General features: G+C 38.2%; 1 protein-coding gene across 2 annotated transcripts in view; it reads right to left on the bottom strand.

The window, feature by feature from the left end:
* esyt2b (extended synaptotagmin-like protein 2b) overlaps window positions 1-16,292 on the bottom strand; it is a 193,338-nt gene that overhangs the window by 85,582 nt on the left and 91,464 nt on the right. For both annotated transcript variants that reach the window (XM_072254027.1, XM_072254028.1), the window contains exons 2-5: window positions 15,948-15,989; window positions 11,069-11,203; window positions 8,166-8,242; window positions 556-628 (exon numbers count right to left, since the gene is read on the bottom strand). In XM_072254027.1, coding sequence (XP_072110128.1) covers window positions 556-628; window positions 8,166-8,242; window positions 11,069-11,203; window positions 15,948-15,989 — 327 coding nt within the window. The remainder of the gene's footprint in view (window positions 1-555; window positions 629-8,165; window positions 8,243-11,068; window positions 11,204-15,947; window positions 15,990-16,292) is intronic.

Raw genomic sequence — 16,292 nt, 5'->3', positions numbered from 1 at the left:
ATGACATTTTACAGGAGATTCAACCCAAGTAGACATTCATGTGTTTAAAAACATTACACACAGCAAAACATTGAGGGAACAAAGCATTAAAACACATTAATAAGGAAGACTTCACAAACGATAGAACAAAAATATTTAGAAAAAAAATTAGAAAAAAAAAGTAGAAAACTTAATCCGAAACACGCAACATTTTGCCTCATTTCACAATTCTAAGCAATATGCAATTCCAAGTACCATGGGTAATATTTTCTGATGCAACAGAAATAATACTCAGTAATTTAACAGAAGAATATGGATGAAAAGGCCATTCCCCCTATAAATCATGATTAATTTCACTGTGACCCTGTACCATTACCACATCTCTCAGAACAAAATGACTGTAATCCTCATACAAAATTTCAAAATATTGAAATTTGCTGCATGAAGGTTAATTCCTGTTTCATATGTGCATAAAATCTGCCCAAATCAATTAATCATATCTCACAAAAAAATCCAAATATTCATACTTCAAACTCCCAAAATAATTTAAAGAATCATAGCAAATCAGTCACCCACCTGGATGCCTTTTACACCAGCTCTGCAAAAGTATCTTTTGATCTCAATGTCTATATCACAGTTTCCAACATAGCTGAGAAAATAAAGAAAATACAGTGTATAGGCAACATGCCAAAAGGTACTTTCTGTAAAATCACTGATCAAAATAAGGCTTATTATCATCGTCTTATATGGCATGAAATTTGTTTGTGGCAGAAGTACAGTACAAAGTCATAAAATTACAAAACAAACAATGCAAAAGAAAACCATTCTGAAAGTCTACTAAAAAGTTCAGAAAGGTAAGGCAAATACGCAGTACTGCAGGCACTTCAACCACAGCAGCAATGCCCTGCTCTAGGAACAAAAGATAAAGATGATTCTCAGTGAGAAAAGTACAGATTTCAGAGTTCTGCAAAAATGTTCTCTATCCATAGGTGTGAACAAACCCACCAACTTTCCCTTAATTTTTAATTCAGCTATGCACATGCATCATATTTTAAGTCACTTATAGGTCCCAGAGAATGAGAACCTTACAAAAATATCAATTTTAACTTTATTTTTAGATTGATTTTTTTAAATTCAGGTGTGACCACTACTTTTCATACAGTTCTTGAGTATTTTATGAATGGTATGGGGAGGCAAATGTGCATAGTATTTTTATATCATAGTACCATAGGTTCGAGATAAACAAGATGCAAGAGGTTACAGTTGCTGGGATCTAAGGCAGAAGACAAAATGCAGAAAGAACTCAGCAGGTCAGGCAGCATCTCAGAAAGCAAAATGACAGATGACATTTTGAGCCAACACTCTGCATTGGAGTAAAAGTTCCACTCTAACCTCCATCTCAAAGTGTTTTACGCTGCACTAGTATGCCATTTCCCAACATCAACCAGCCTCATATTCCAATTTGTTTCCAAAAAGTATCTGAAGACTCGCTCACTTGTGAATTACCCTTCCACCCTCTGTGGAGAAAATACCTTCCTTACCAGTACTCGGGGGAAAATGCAATAAAAATTGTAAAATTTATGTTAAAGAAATAAACAAGACAAACCCATGTTTATTTCATTCTACTAGAAAAAAAAATTATTAGGTTCTTCAAAAGTCAACCTACTAGTCTGATTCACAGCCATCCAGTTTAGATAGTGTCTTGGTGGAAATGGCACAACATCAATAACATGGCAGTAGAGGAACACTAGACAATGTAGCTGAGCAACCAAGTTACAAGTGATGACAGCTGAATAAGTGCATGGCATCCAGACATCTACGTTCAGAACTGTAGAACAAAACAGTCAAAACCACTGACTTCTTAAAGCTTCTCAGATACTTTGATGGCTCTGAAAGGTGTAACCAGCATCACTGGAGGAAAATGCATTTAAAAGTTTAATTCATTTATACAATTAAATGATATATACGCCTTGATTTATTACCTTGTTTTGAGTAAAACTCTATAAATAAAAAGATCTGCAGTTACTGTTTTGCAGACTTGACAATCTCTTAAAATTTACTGAATGAGGAAATAATGCAATCAGTAAAGTTAAAGCACATAATCCCGCACTGCCAGGATTGAAATTAACATTAAAATCCAGTTTTGGTAGCAGAACAAAACATATTGATGCTGCAGCTAATTTTTAAAAACTAGAAGCTACAGTATTATAATGCAACAAAATCTGAACAAGTGATTTGGCCATATGACAATTGTGGACAGTTCATACCATTTGACTTCACTGACATTTCCCTAAAATCTAAATAGCTTTTAAAGCATAATATCTGCACAACTCATGGATTTCAAAATCGAAATGTCCACCGATGCACAAATAAATCTATATCAAAATGACTTTAGTTCAACATGCTTTCAAATCAATAAATTGCACATTGCACATTTAGACAGAGACTTAATGTAAAGATTTTTACTCCTCATGTAATGAAGGATGCAAGTAATAAAGTAAATTCAATTCAATTTAAAGCACAAGGAGCATGATTTTTTTTCCAAATCAAGTGGAATACTGATCAGGAATTTGCAAATAATGGTACCGTATCATTTAATTGCAAACAGTAATATTGCTAAAGATTAATGCTGAAACAAAAAATATTTAACTGGAACAAATCTAAGATACTGTGAATTAAACAATACAAGTCTGGCAAAAGGGGCTACCCATCTGAAACTTCTTTATTTGTCAGTACAGCCTGACCCATCATGTATTTTCAGCATTTTCTGCTTTTACATATAATACTTAGGATGTTGGAATCTGAAATAAAAGGAGAACAAATCAGAAACAAACCATAGATTAGGCAGCATCTGTGGAGAAAGAAACAATGCATCAGATTGATATCATGTTTGGTAATACTTCAGAGGAAATTAACTGGAACCTCACATCATTATTTCAGGAAATAAATGAATCATGTCCAACTTCAGCAACATTTTCTGTCTGTGACCTTCTTATAATGCAAGAGCATGACTCCAGAAGTTCGAATGAAAACGTCATGATACAGAGTTTAAAATTTATTTATTGCAATCGTGAATTTATTCTTAACGTTGAAAATATACTTTAAGATAACTGACTAAAGTATTTATGATAGTTAAAGAATTTGAACAGGATGTATGAATTCAAATAAACAAAATTAGGAAAAACTAATGGAGTTGCACAACAATTATGCAAATCTAAACTGGGTCAAATGTCAAAAGCTGTTGCATTTCAGGAAGAGTGACTTCTGGAATAAATGACTAAATTGCATGGTGGAAGTAGTTTTGTGGTTAATGTTCAGCAAGAAAATAACAAAATTCATACGGAAGGCATAATTCATTGCATACAATAGGTAGCAAGGATACTAGGTAATGCAGCCTATGGTCATTATTAGCTCCTGGAAGTTTTACTGAGTATTATCCATCTCTAAAAGCCACGTCCCACATTAACTTCTTTTCCTTAGCTAGAACATTATCATGAGATCATAAAATATAGGAGCAGAATTAGGCCATTTGGCCCATCGAGTCTCCTCCGTCACTCATGGCTGATCCAATTTTCCTCTCAGCCCCAGTCTCCTGTCTTCTCTCCCCATATCCCTTCATACCCTGATCAATCAAGAATCTATCAACCTCTGCCTTAAAAAAAAAGATAGATAGATAGACAGACAGACAGACAGACAGACAGACAGACTTGGCCTCCACAGCTGCCTATTGCAAAGAATTCCAGATTCACCACTCTCTGGCTAAAGAAATTCCCCGTCATCTCTGTTCTAAAAGGATGTCCCTCGATTGTATCCTCTGGTCTTAGATGCTCCCACCATAGAAAGCATCCTCTCCACATCCAGTCTATCAAGGCCTTTTCACCATTTGATAGGTTTCAATTAAGGCACCCCTCATTCTTCTGAACTCTAGTGAATACAAGCCCAGAGGCATCAAACACTCTTCATATGACAAGCCATTCAATCTTGGAATCATTTTCATGAACCTCCTTTGAACCCTCTCCAGTTTCAGCACATCCTTTCCAAGATAAGGGGCCCAAAACCACTCACAATACTCCAAGTGAAGCCTCACCAGTGCTTTATAAAGTCTCAATGTCACATCCTTGCTTTTATGTTCTAGTCCTCTTGAAATGAATGCTAATATTTCATTTGCCATCGTCGCCACAGACTCGACCTGCAAATTACGTCAACTTTTAGGGAATCCTGAAAACAAACTCCGAAGTCCCTTTGCACCTCAAGAGTTTTGTATTTTTTCTCCAATCAAATTTTCTTTTCCAGTCAATTCTGGCTAATTCTTCTCTCATGCCTCTGTTAATTGCTTTACTCTGCTGTAATACTGTACTGAAAAATCTGACTTTACCTTCTCCTTATATTTCAGGATATATTTGACCATGTTATGATCACTTTCCCCTTAGGATTCATTTACCTTAAGCTCTCTAATCAATTCCGCTTCATTGCATAACACCCAATCCAGAATAGCTGATCCCTTAGTAGACTCAACCAGGAGTTGCTCTAAAAATCCATCTCATAGGTTCTCTAGAAATTCCTCCTCTTAGAATCCAGCACCAACCTGATTTTCCCAAGCTACCTGCATGTTGAAGTCTCCCATGACTATTGCAACATCACCCTTTTAGCATGCATTTTCTACCTCCAGTTGTAATTTGTAGGTCACATCCTTACTACTGTTTGGGAGTCTGTATACAACTCCCATCAGGGTCTTTTTGCCCTTGCAGTTCCTTAGCACTATCCACAATGATTCAACACCTTCCAACCCTATCTCACCTCTTTTTAATGATTGAATTTCATTTTTTAACCAACAAAGCAACAACACCCCCTCTGCCTTCCAGCCAGTTGACATAAAGTGTATCCTTGGACATTAAGTTCCCACCTATAATCTTCTTTCAGCTATGGTTCAGTAATGCCTACAATATCATACATGCCAATCTGTAACTGTGCTACAGGTTCATCTCCCTTATTCCGTACAGTGTGCGCATTCAAATATAACATCTTCAGTCCTGTATTCAGCCTTTTTGTCTACCTTTTACGTTGTAACTCATCTTGTTGACTGCAATTTTGCCCCATTATCAGCCTCTCTTTACTACAAATTGCCTGTTCACCCCCTCAATAGTATCTAAAGTTGTTCAATAATTATTATTGAGGGGAACAGCCACAGATGTACTCTGCACTGGCTGTGCATTTCCCCTCCTTCTCCTGACAGCCACCCAGTTTCTCCAATCTAGGGGTGACTACCTCCCTGTAGCTCCTGTCTATCAACTCCTCATTCTCCTGTATGAGTCGAAGGTCATCGAGCTGCAGCTCCAGTTCCGAAAACAGTTCTCTCAGGAGCTACTCAGTGCACCTGGTGTTTATCTGAGAGACTGGAGGTCTCCGAGACTTTCACATCCCACACCAGCACAAAACACTGCCCCTGGAGCCATTCTCTCTCAACTGCTATGCCCTAACAGATGAGGAATTATCATAAGAACAGAGAAAAAGAGTAACTTACAAGATGCATTACCTCACCCAAGCCTGATCTCGCCTGTCTGATGAGCCAAAGCCACTCTAAAGATTGGCACATTCAGAAAAATGGCTGCTCCAGTTGCACCTACATCACTTGCATTCCACCTTTCTAGTGAATCTCTCTTGCTGATCGGTCGCTCAACGCAGAGAAACTCAAGAGTGCTCAACAAAAGTATATTCCAGTCAAAAGTAAGGACCGTAAGTGTGGGGAGAGTCAGCCTTGGATAACTAAGGAATTAAAAGATAGTATCAAATTAAAAGCTTGTGTACAAAGTCACAAATAGTAGTGGGAAACTGGAGGATTGGGAAAACTTTAAAAAGCAACAGAGAACAACTAAACAAGAAATAAGGAAAGGGAAGATAGAGCATGAAAGTAAATTAGCACAAAATATTAAAACAGATAGCAAAAGTTTTTATAAATATATAAAGCGGAAGAGGGTGGCTAAAGTCAACACAGGTCCCTTGGAAGACGAGAAGGGGAATTTGGGTGAAAAGAAAATGGCTGAGGCATTGAACGACTATTTTGTGTCGGTCTTCAAGGTGGAGGGCACGTCTAATATGCCAAAGAAGGATGTTATGGATGAAATGGGAGGTGACGACCTTGAGAAAATCACTGTCACTAAAGAAATAGTGATGAGCAAACTAGAGGGCCGGAAAGTAGATAAGTCTCTTGGTCCTGATGGGATGCATCCCAGGGTGCTGAAGGAATTGGCGGAGGTTATAGTAGTCGCATTGGTAATCATTTATCAAAACTCTCTAGACTCTGGGCAGGTCCTGGCGGATTGGAAGACAGCAAATGTCACACCACTTTTTAAAAAAGGATGTAGGTAAAAGACGGGCAACTATAGGCCAGTTAGCTTACCATCTGTAGTCGGGAAAATGCTTGAAGCTGTCATTAAGGAAGAAATAGCGAATGGTGAAAGATTGCAGCATGCTATTGTGCAGAGGGACTTGGGAGTGCTTGTGCATGAATTATTAAGGAGGCAAACGGAAAGGGATTGAATTCAAGAGCAGGGAGGTCATGCTGCAACTATACAGGGTACTGGTGAGGCCGCACCTGGAGTACTGTGTGCAGTTCTGGTCTCCATACTTGAGGAAGGATATACTGGCTTTGGAGACAGTGCAGAGGAGGTTCACTAGGTCGATTCCAGGGATGAAGGGGTTAACCTCTGAGGAGGGATTGAGTTGTCTGGGACTGTACTCTCTGGGGTTCAGAAGAATGAGGGGGGATCTTATAGAAACATACAAAACTTTGAAAGGGATAGATAAGATAGAAGTAGGAAAGTTGTTTCCATTGGTAGGTAAGACTAGAACTAGGGGACATTGCCTCAAGATTCAGGGGAGAAGATTTAGGATGGAGGTGAGGAGAAACTATTTTCCCCAGAGAGAGGTGAATCTGTGGAATTCTCTGCCCAGGGAAGCAGTTGAGGCTTCCTCACTAGATATATTTAAGAAACAGTTGGATAGGTTTTTACATAGTAAGGGAATTAAGGATTAAGGGGAAAAGGCAGGTAGATGGAGCTGAGTTTACGGACAGATCTGCCATGATCTTATTGAATGGCCGGGCAGGTTCGATGGGCCTGATGGCCTACTCCTGCTCCTACTTCTTATGTTCTTATGTAAACTGCTGCAAAACCCTCTTTAAAATCTTCATTGCCGCCCTGATTAAAGGGCGGCTCTTTTTATGCAGTCCTGACTTTGATTGTCCAACTCCTCATCTTCATGCAACTTTAAGTTACATATTTGGGAATATTAGAGTGCCTACATTCAACAGAACAGATTGAAATAAAGAAAGTGACATGTCTGGAAGCAATTATGCTGAAATTATACTCATTAGACTATGTAGAATTCTGACACATTACACTAATAGTAGTAACTTTGTAAGCCTGGACAACAGCAATACAGAATTCACAAGTGGGAACAGCAGACCAACTATCAAAACTATAGCTGAGACTGGTTGACAGAGGCAATGGACTAATACAGATTAAACAGAGAACATCGATAACCTGGTTTGGTAGGATCTTTCTCTTTATCTGCCTCATGACACTATTGTGAACACCAGAATTTTACAGAAACTTCTCTTGCTTTCAACAGCACAGATGTTAAACAATGTTAATGAATTGGGGAAGATGCCATAAAGTTAGCTGTACTAGTATGAAGAGGTTTCACTCAATACGTTAGCAAGTTTATTAAGTGTGTAGCTTTAGCCTGTTCACGGTGGTCTGATTTTGAACCCTTAGTCCATGCAGCTAGCTAATTTCAGCCAGGTCAATTATGGAGATTTTGCAATTAGTAACAAGTACTTTTAGTTGTGCAAGGCAAAATAACATGGATTTTCAACATCAGTATACTCTTCAGCAATCTGTAACGTTAATCATAATGCTCATTTGATCAACTAGCCAGCAGAGATTTCTTGACTTGGAGGACGGCCACTTGAATGGTGCCAAATGAACTCCAGCATAAGTGAAACAAGGTCAAAGTACCTTCAAGAAATAATGAAAATAATTGCAAGCTAACAGCCTTAAAATAATTACTACACATGAAAGCGAACCCCAAGATAATCCAAATCGATACTTTCTCTTTTCTTCTCCTGATTTCACAATCAAAAATACTCTTCATGTACACCCAACCTAAAAGTGTATGTAAATTACCTGATTTGAAGGTCTAATATAACTTGTCTATTGTCCACATTTTCTATGTACGCCTTAATCCCATCAATTCGCAGAGGCTGAAAGGAGAAGAATAAAGAGATAGCAATTAAGTGAGTGGAAAACCTTTCCCAGCATCTGATGATAAAAAAACTTCATAAAAGTACATATCAGGGAACTAAAAACAAACTCTCCTTCAGAATGGACATCTACGACACAGTATAGGAAAACAGTACATGGGTGGGAAAGGACGTTTCTTCTGATCATTATTGGCAGGCCAAGAGTCCGGAATAGTGCTAATAGAGCAAGAGTTAAAATGGAACAACAGGAAAAGCAAGTGATAAAGTAGAATGCAGACCAAATGCAGCCCAAGGAAGGCTTAGCTTAAATGACACAAGAACGCAGGACAGCGTGATGTACAATTTAATTTTAAAAATTCTGTTTTGAGGTACAGACAAGGGTAGAGGATTTGCTAGAAAGAGGGGTTTGAGGCAAGGTAGTAAAGAGAAAAAGATTGTACTGCTGGATTTATCACTGTTGGTGTTGGATAGGAAAATGAAGTTTGACACCACTGGGTAGGAAAATTAAGTTTTGTTCAAACAGTTTGAGTTTTGCACTAAGCAAATTGACAGCAGCATCCCTGTGAATTTGAAAGGCAAACAGAATACTGAACCAGAAGTAATAACCAGGGTGGGAGAGTTCATGGTTTTACAAAGGCTTAAAGCATAAACCGGTGCTTTAGCAAATCAACACCTAAGTACAAAGTGAATACAGGACAAGATGACAGAAATGAAGATACAATTCCAAATGACTTCAAGACATTTTTTTCTATCCCTTCATATGAATGCACAATAAAATGGGGTTGAAAAGTAGTCAGTGGTGGTGATAGATAGAATAAAGTAACTGAAATTATGCTGGTCTGTCACTGCAGCCATGGGAAGCAATAAAGATTTGGATGACATTTTGAGCAGACTTTGACTCAGCAGCTAGTAAGGAACAGCATTACATTTCAACATTAAAGCATGATGTGAACTGAGCTTATCTGCTCTACAGACACAACACTGAAGTGACTGATCATAAACACAAGAAATTCTGCATGTGGCTGAACCAAATATTCTAGTCAATAGCAAAGCTGATGGAGGATGAACAGAGCAACAGCGATTCAGATGAAAGTCATGGGAAATAGCTCCTGTAACACAAATTCTAATTGCCATTCACCAGCCTAAAACCAAATATTATTCAGGTCTTACTGTACGCATGCATGAATTACTTCATTATCCAGAGAGCTAAGTATGCCCAATCCCAATTTTATGGAGATAAAATCACCAATCAACACAGAACCATCTCTCTTTATAGAGCCGGAGTAATACAGCATGGAAACAGGCCCTTCAGTCCAACTCATCCATGCTGGCTAAGGTGTCCACCAAGCCAGTCCCATTTACCTGTATTTGGTAAATACCGCTCTAACCCCTTATGTACTTAGCCAAATGTTTTTTTAAATGTTATTACTGTATCTGACTCAACAACAGCAGTTTATTCATTATATGCATCATGTCCTGCCTGAAGAAGTTCCCCTTCATATCCCTTTTAAATCTTTCACCTCTCACATTAAACCTATGCCCACTAGCTTTCATTTCCTCTTCCCTGGGAAAAACACAATGTGCATTTATCCCATCAATACCACTCACAGTGTTATACACATCTATAAAAGAACACTACTCAATCCCCTATGTTCCAAGGAATAAAGGTCTTCGCCTGCCCAACCTTTCCCTATACCTCAGGCCCTCGAGTTCTGGCAGCATGACTTTCAATCACCTCTCCACTCTTTCCAGTTTAATGATGAACAGGGAGACCCAAAACTGGATACGATTATTCAAATTAGGTATCGCCTTGTTGAATCGCAACATAGCAGCCTAACTTTTACACTCAATGCCCTGACTGCTAAATGGATGAATCTTCCTCCAGACCAGGGGCTCCCAACCTGGGATCTACAGACTCCTCGGTGAATGATAGGGATGCATGGTATAAAAAAAGGTTAGGAACCCCTGCTCTAGACAATTTCAAGTCATAGAGCTGTACAGTTTATTAGCACTCTTGATGCCAGACACTGTTAAACGTTGCCTTTATGTCAATACTTCGCCCTTGCTTCTGGAACTCAGCCCTCCATCCATACTCCATGTAAGACTGCAATGATGTCAGGGGTTGAATGGAAACAAAACTGAAAGCAAATTAATGGTCAACAACTTCAGCTAGACAGCAGTGTTGATAATACCTTCCATCACATTGCTAATGATTGACAATGGACTGATCTGGCGATAATAGTCAAGTCAAATTTATTTATAAAGCACATTTAAAAACAACCCATGTTGACCAAAGTGCTATACAAACCAGAACAGGTAGCTAAAATCACAATTACAAGAAACACAGATATAAACAACAAGGCACAAGCCAAAAATCAGACACATCAGGAAGATTCAAACACTAGTGAATAGCCAGAAATGGAACATTCCTCTTGGTGGACAGGATATTTCTGGGGAGTTTTGTTTATTCAATAGATGCCAGAGTTACGGTTCAACGAATATACTGGCTAGCTCTCTGGAGCACATAACTTGAGCGTTATAACTGGAAAAATATCAGAGCCTACAGCATCTGCCATAGCTGTGTTTTACGTTGCAAGGGGTGAGATCAAATTAGCTAAAGACAAGCTGATATTGGGGACCTCAGATGGATAAAATTCATTATTTATTCAAAAGCAGCAATGGACTTAAGAGGAAAAGTTTCTGGAAAGCACAAAATATTCAAGATTTACAGTGTTTCCTACTTAGTCACTCAATTTATTTGTAACAGCAACGATTTTTTTGCTTTCTCATGTGAAGATCTAGATCTGAGGCGCGGTTGTTTCTCACCTTGCTTCCCATATCAATCTTTGTGAAGGTAAACGTACTGAGATGGCTGTTTGCTCCCCTCACAGCTGGTTCAATTGTTTCTTTAAACAATTTCTCCACAAACTGACTGATGTATGGCCATAGATGTTTCACTGTCTGAAGGAAATAAAACAAAATATTTTTAAAACTAGTTTGAGCACAAAAAGGATATTTCATACAGCATTTTGTGGAATTACAAACCTTAAGAGCAAGTGAAAACTATTGGTTCCACCAACTAATGTAAATGCATCAGATCCTTTACCTCTTCACCACTCTCAAAATAGTTCTCATTTTAGTCATATTTCAGATTCATATTGGTTTACCGTCATATACACCATGGTGCAATGAAATTCCTTGTTCACATGAAGCTCACAGAGTAAACAGTACACTCGACAATAAGTATATTGTGCAAACTGAGATGGTGCAAAAAAAAAAAAAGAGATGTTAGAAGTGACAATAATGGAAGAGGTAGATTAAGGGTTCAAGAATGTGGCAGCATCACCAGGAGGATCCACTTAGGTAATACAGTCTATAACAGCTTTCAAAACCAGCCTATTCCACTATATTCCTGTAATCTATTGTCTCCCATCAATTCCCAAATTCTTCTGCCAATAGGAATAATTTGTAGTAGACAACCAAACTACGTATCAGAACATGCTTGGGATCACAGAAGAAACTGAAAGACACAGAGGAAACCCAAATATTCATAAAGGAAAGGTTCTAATCGACACAAACAGCACAAGGGGGTGGAATCAATCCTGGGACAATGCAGCGATGATACAGCATCATCACTTGCTGCAGCTCTGTGCCAGCTTCTCAGATATTGAAAAAATATGAACTCAGACCAGGAGTAGCTCGTGGGCTCTTAGAGCTTGATCTACTACTCATCAAAATCATAGTTTTTGGTTAATTTAATTTCCCAGCTTTAGGTGCAAGCCTCAAGTTATAGCTCTTCAAATAGTGACCCATGTTCTAATTAAACCTCCACCATGCTTCCAGGCAGCAGATTCAGATCCCCATCCCCTCAGGTGACAGAAAGTCATCTCAGTCTCTTTTAAAGCAGCTTCCTGAAATGCTTTAAAACAGAAAGGTATTGATTATTCATGTTATATTGAAGTCAACGTTAAAGGAATGTGCATGTCTGCAACAACTCAGCACAACTCACTAGACCTTCGGCATACTCATGTATATTTCAGAAGTTAGCTATGCTTGTTACAGTTGCCTTTTAACATTGTTAGGCAAGTTAATAATTCGGTATTATTTACTGCATGGAATTAATAACTTTATTCAAAAGCAAGCAGGAAGCACCTTCAGAAGCAGAAAGATACAAGTAAAAGTGACCAGGAACATCAAGTTTTTGAAATCCCTCATCCCATCCAGCATTCTACTTTTTTGAGCCTGGCAGCAAGTTTGGGCACACAATTTCAATCCTGCCAATTGATCTTCATCTACCTTCCAAGCAAGAACATTTACAACTGACCTCAAGGACAGTGATCAGTAGACACCCTCAATACTTTTCTACTTTTTTTTTTAAATTTATGAACTCTTAAGCTAGAGGTACCATTCAATCTTCACTGAATTTTAAAAAGAAAGCACACAGCAGTGGCTACAGCAGAATAAAAATATACACAATGCTGCTTCAGAATTTGTCTTCCTTTGCACATTAGTTGTTTGTCAGTCTTTATTAATGTAAAGTTTTTTTCCCCCCATAAATTTTATGTATTTCTTTATGTCCCTGATAATGCCTCCAAGAAAATGAATCTCAAGGTAGCACAAGGTGACATATACACCTTTGTGTTACCTTGAGATAAATTATTTTGACTTTAATAATATTTAAATGAACACTAAAAAATTCCTACCAACAAACCATTAGCTGGAAGAACTTAGCAGGCTGAGCAGCATTTGTGGGAGGAAAGGAATTATCACAGTTTTGAGTTGATAATCTGCATCAGGATTCTATTAAATTAATTAACTCCAGTAAGTTCTCTGCTTCACACTACTGAATAATTCACAATATTTATTCTGGATTTTCTTTAAAAGGTTTCCGTTATTGGTTTCGTTTCCAAAAACTATTGCAACAGATTTACCACAAGTATGTTTGTGGACAACATAAAAGTACAAAGTTGAAAGTAAATTTATTACCAAAGTACGACATGTTAGAATATACTGCCTTGAGATTCAATTTCTTACTAGCATTTATAGGATAAAAGCAATACATAAACAGACAGACTGACAACAGCCAATGTGCAAAAGGCAAACTGTGCAAATAAAAATAATACTGAAAGCATAAGGTGTATAAAGAGTCCTTGAAAGTGAATCTGTAAGTCGTAGAATCAGTTCAGAATAGAGTATGAGGTTCTCCACGCCTGTTCAGGAGCCTGATGGTTGCAGGGTAATAACTAGTTCCTGAACCAGGTGGTGTAGATTCTAAGGTTATGTACCTTCTGTCTGATGGTGGAAGCAAGAAGAGGGCATGAGTTGGATGGCAAGGTTCACTGATGATCAATGCTGCTTTCTTGTGGCAGCATTCGATGTCAATGCATTCAATGGTTGGGAGGGCCTTGCCTGGGATGGACTAGGCTGTATCCACCATACTCTGTAGAGTTTTCCGTTCCTGGACATTGGTGGTCCAGGTTGTTTTGCAACCTATTCGGATATACTCAACAATGCATCCATAAAATTTGACGAAGATTTGGCATGTCCCCAAAATCTACGTGAACTTTTAAGGAAGTAGAGCTGCTGTTGTGCCTTCTTCGTGATGGCACTTACATGCTGGTCCCAGGACAAGTCCTCTGATATGATAATGCCAAGGAATGGTTCATGAACCTCCATCTTCTTCCTCTTGTAGTTGAAAATCAGCTCTTAGCCGATAAAAGTTGTTGCTGTTATAGGATAACCAGGAAGATTGTCCAAGGCTGGAGCAGGATAGAGATTGGATGGGAAGTTGGGTGGTGCACTAGAAGGTGGGATTTACTTCTGAAAAGTGTGAGGATGTGTGTTTTATTAAGTCAAATAAGGATATGACATATACAACAGATATAAATTGATTTTATTGATAAGTTATAAAATACAGAGAAGTCATTTGATGTGACAACCATGCCTCTGCAGCACATCAGACTTATATGAAAGTACAATTACTAGAAATGGGTATGAGAGCACAAGAGAGGAAATTAGTTCTGCCATTTGCAGACTTCTGAACTTAATTATGTTTTGGGACCTTGTTCTATGTAGGGTTATCCACTGGTTGGGCATTTGTAATCCATGGGTAGCCTGTATTCTGAATGCAAAACTGTGGGAAAGATGTGGTTGTACTTGAAAGAATACAGAGAGATTCACCAAGATTAAAAGACTGTAAGGACAGATTGGATAGGCTCGATTCATTTTCCCTGGAGCAAAGGAACCCAAGAGAGACTTTAAGCTTTAGAAGGCATACTGTATATGAAAGTATATATCCAGAATATTCTGGAGTATCAAAAATAAGAACATAGAGTTTAAGGAGATAGGGAGGAATTTTAAAGGAGAACAGAGCAACAGGTTTTATTTTTCTTTTACTCAGAGTGGTTGATATCCAGAACTCACTGCCAGAGGAAGTGATAGTCAAATACAATCACTACACTCAAACAACATTTGGATAGGCCCTTGAATAGGCAAGGCATAGAACGATATAAACCTAATGCAGGCACATGGTATTAGTCTAATTAATGGACATGAACGTGGTGGGTCAAAGGGCACATTTCTGTGCTAAAGCTACAGAGGGGAATATTAAAAAACAAGCATTGAAGGATCAGGAAAAAAGGTCACAAATAATTCTTTCCACATCTGGTTGCTATTTCTACCTAGACTTATTCCAATCAATTAATCTGAAATAGATCTATCCAAATTCAGCAGACCCCAAACAACATCTACACAAGTTATTGTGTGTTCTTTTTTTGAGAAAGGAAAACAACATTTTGGAAAACACCATGAGTTTATCGTTGAACTATTGTTACTTCAACTATTGCTTCCATAAATGCAATTAAACAACCAAGAGTAAAGTACGTAATATTATGCTAGTAGACATGGAGGAAGCACTTATGGTGTTGAATGGAATATCTGTTTAATAAGCTAGTCATCAATAACATAAAATTATGAAAGGGATAGGTAAGATAGAGGCAGGAAAGTTGTTCCACTGGAAAGAGAGACTAAAACTAGAGGTCACAGTCTCAAGATTCAGAGGAATAGACTTAGGATGGAGATGAACAGAAACTGCTTCTCCCTGCCGCTGCCACCGCTCCCCCCCCCCATGAGAGTTGTGAATCTGTGAATTCTCTGCCCAGAGAAGCAGTAGAGGCTATCTAATGAAATATATTTAAGATGCAGTTAGAGATTTTTGCATAGCAAGGGAATTAAGGGTCATGGGTGGGGGAGGGGGAAGGAAGGTATGTGGAGCTAATCTGATTGAATGACAGAGTAGGGTTGACAAGACAGATGACTACACCTATTTCTTATGTTCTTATCTGTGCAAACAAAATATTGAAAACACAACAAATATGGACATTTTACTACTAACACACATTTCTTTGACATATTACAATCTGCAATGAAGCTTTACACTTGATTGAGCTCACTATCAAAACCAAGAGCTACTAACACTTTGCTACCATGTTACCCATTCCACACCAGAAAGGCTAACCGCCTTAATGAACAACCCAACAATGTGCTTATGAGTCATTTTAACTACTGGTGGCTTTCATATGAATGGGGATACAAGTGATCTGAAGAATCGGTGCAGAAATTCATGCACTATTAAATTCTCCTTCTAATTTATTAATCTTCATTTATAGATTTTACTTTCCCAATAATTCAAACAAAATTATCCTACCTTGTTTAACCATTCCACCCTCTCCACATCTGGGAAGTGAACCTGAAAATGACAGGAGATTAAACATTAGTTTAAAATGGTTATAAAAACAAAATCAGGAAAAAAACTATCAGGAACAACATTAAAGAGACAGGGATGATACTGCATAAAGAGAAGAGAAAGAAATGTTCATATGTGGCACAATTTTAGCTCCAAATTGACCAACTTAACAATGCACATCTGACTTGAATGAAGACTGCAGGACACATATGCAGGAAATCACATGGGTTAAATGTGCCATCAGCTGTGGGAGCTCAAATGATCAAGCATGGAACTTGAGTGGCCACTAATACCACATTGAAGTGA

The sequence above is a fragment of the Mobula birostris genome, chromosome 3, assembly GCF_030028105.1.
Source record: "Mobula birostris isolate sMobBir1 chromosome 3, sMobBir1.hap1, whole genome shotgun sequence".
In the NCBI taxonomy this organism is placed as follows: Eukaryota; Metazoa; Chordata; class Chondrichthyes; order Myliobatiformes; family Myliobatidae; genus Mobula; species Mobula birostris.
The sequence above is the reverse complement of the archived record's forward strand: the minus strand, read 5'-3'. Positions and strand labels throughout refer to the sequence as shown.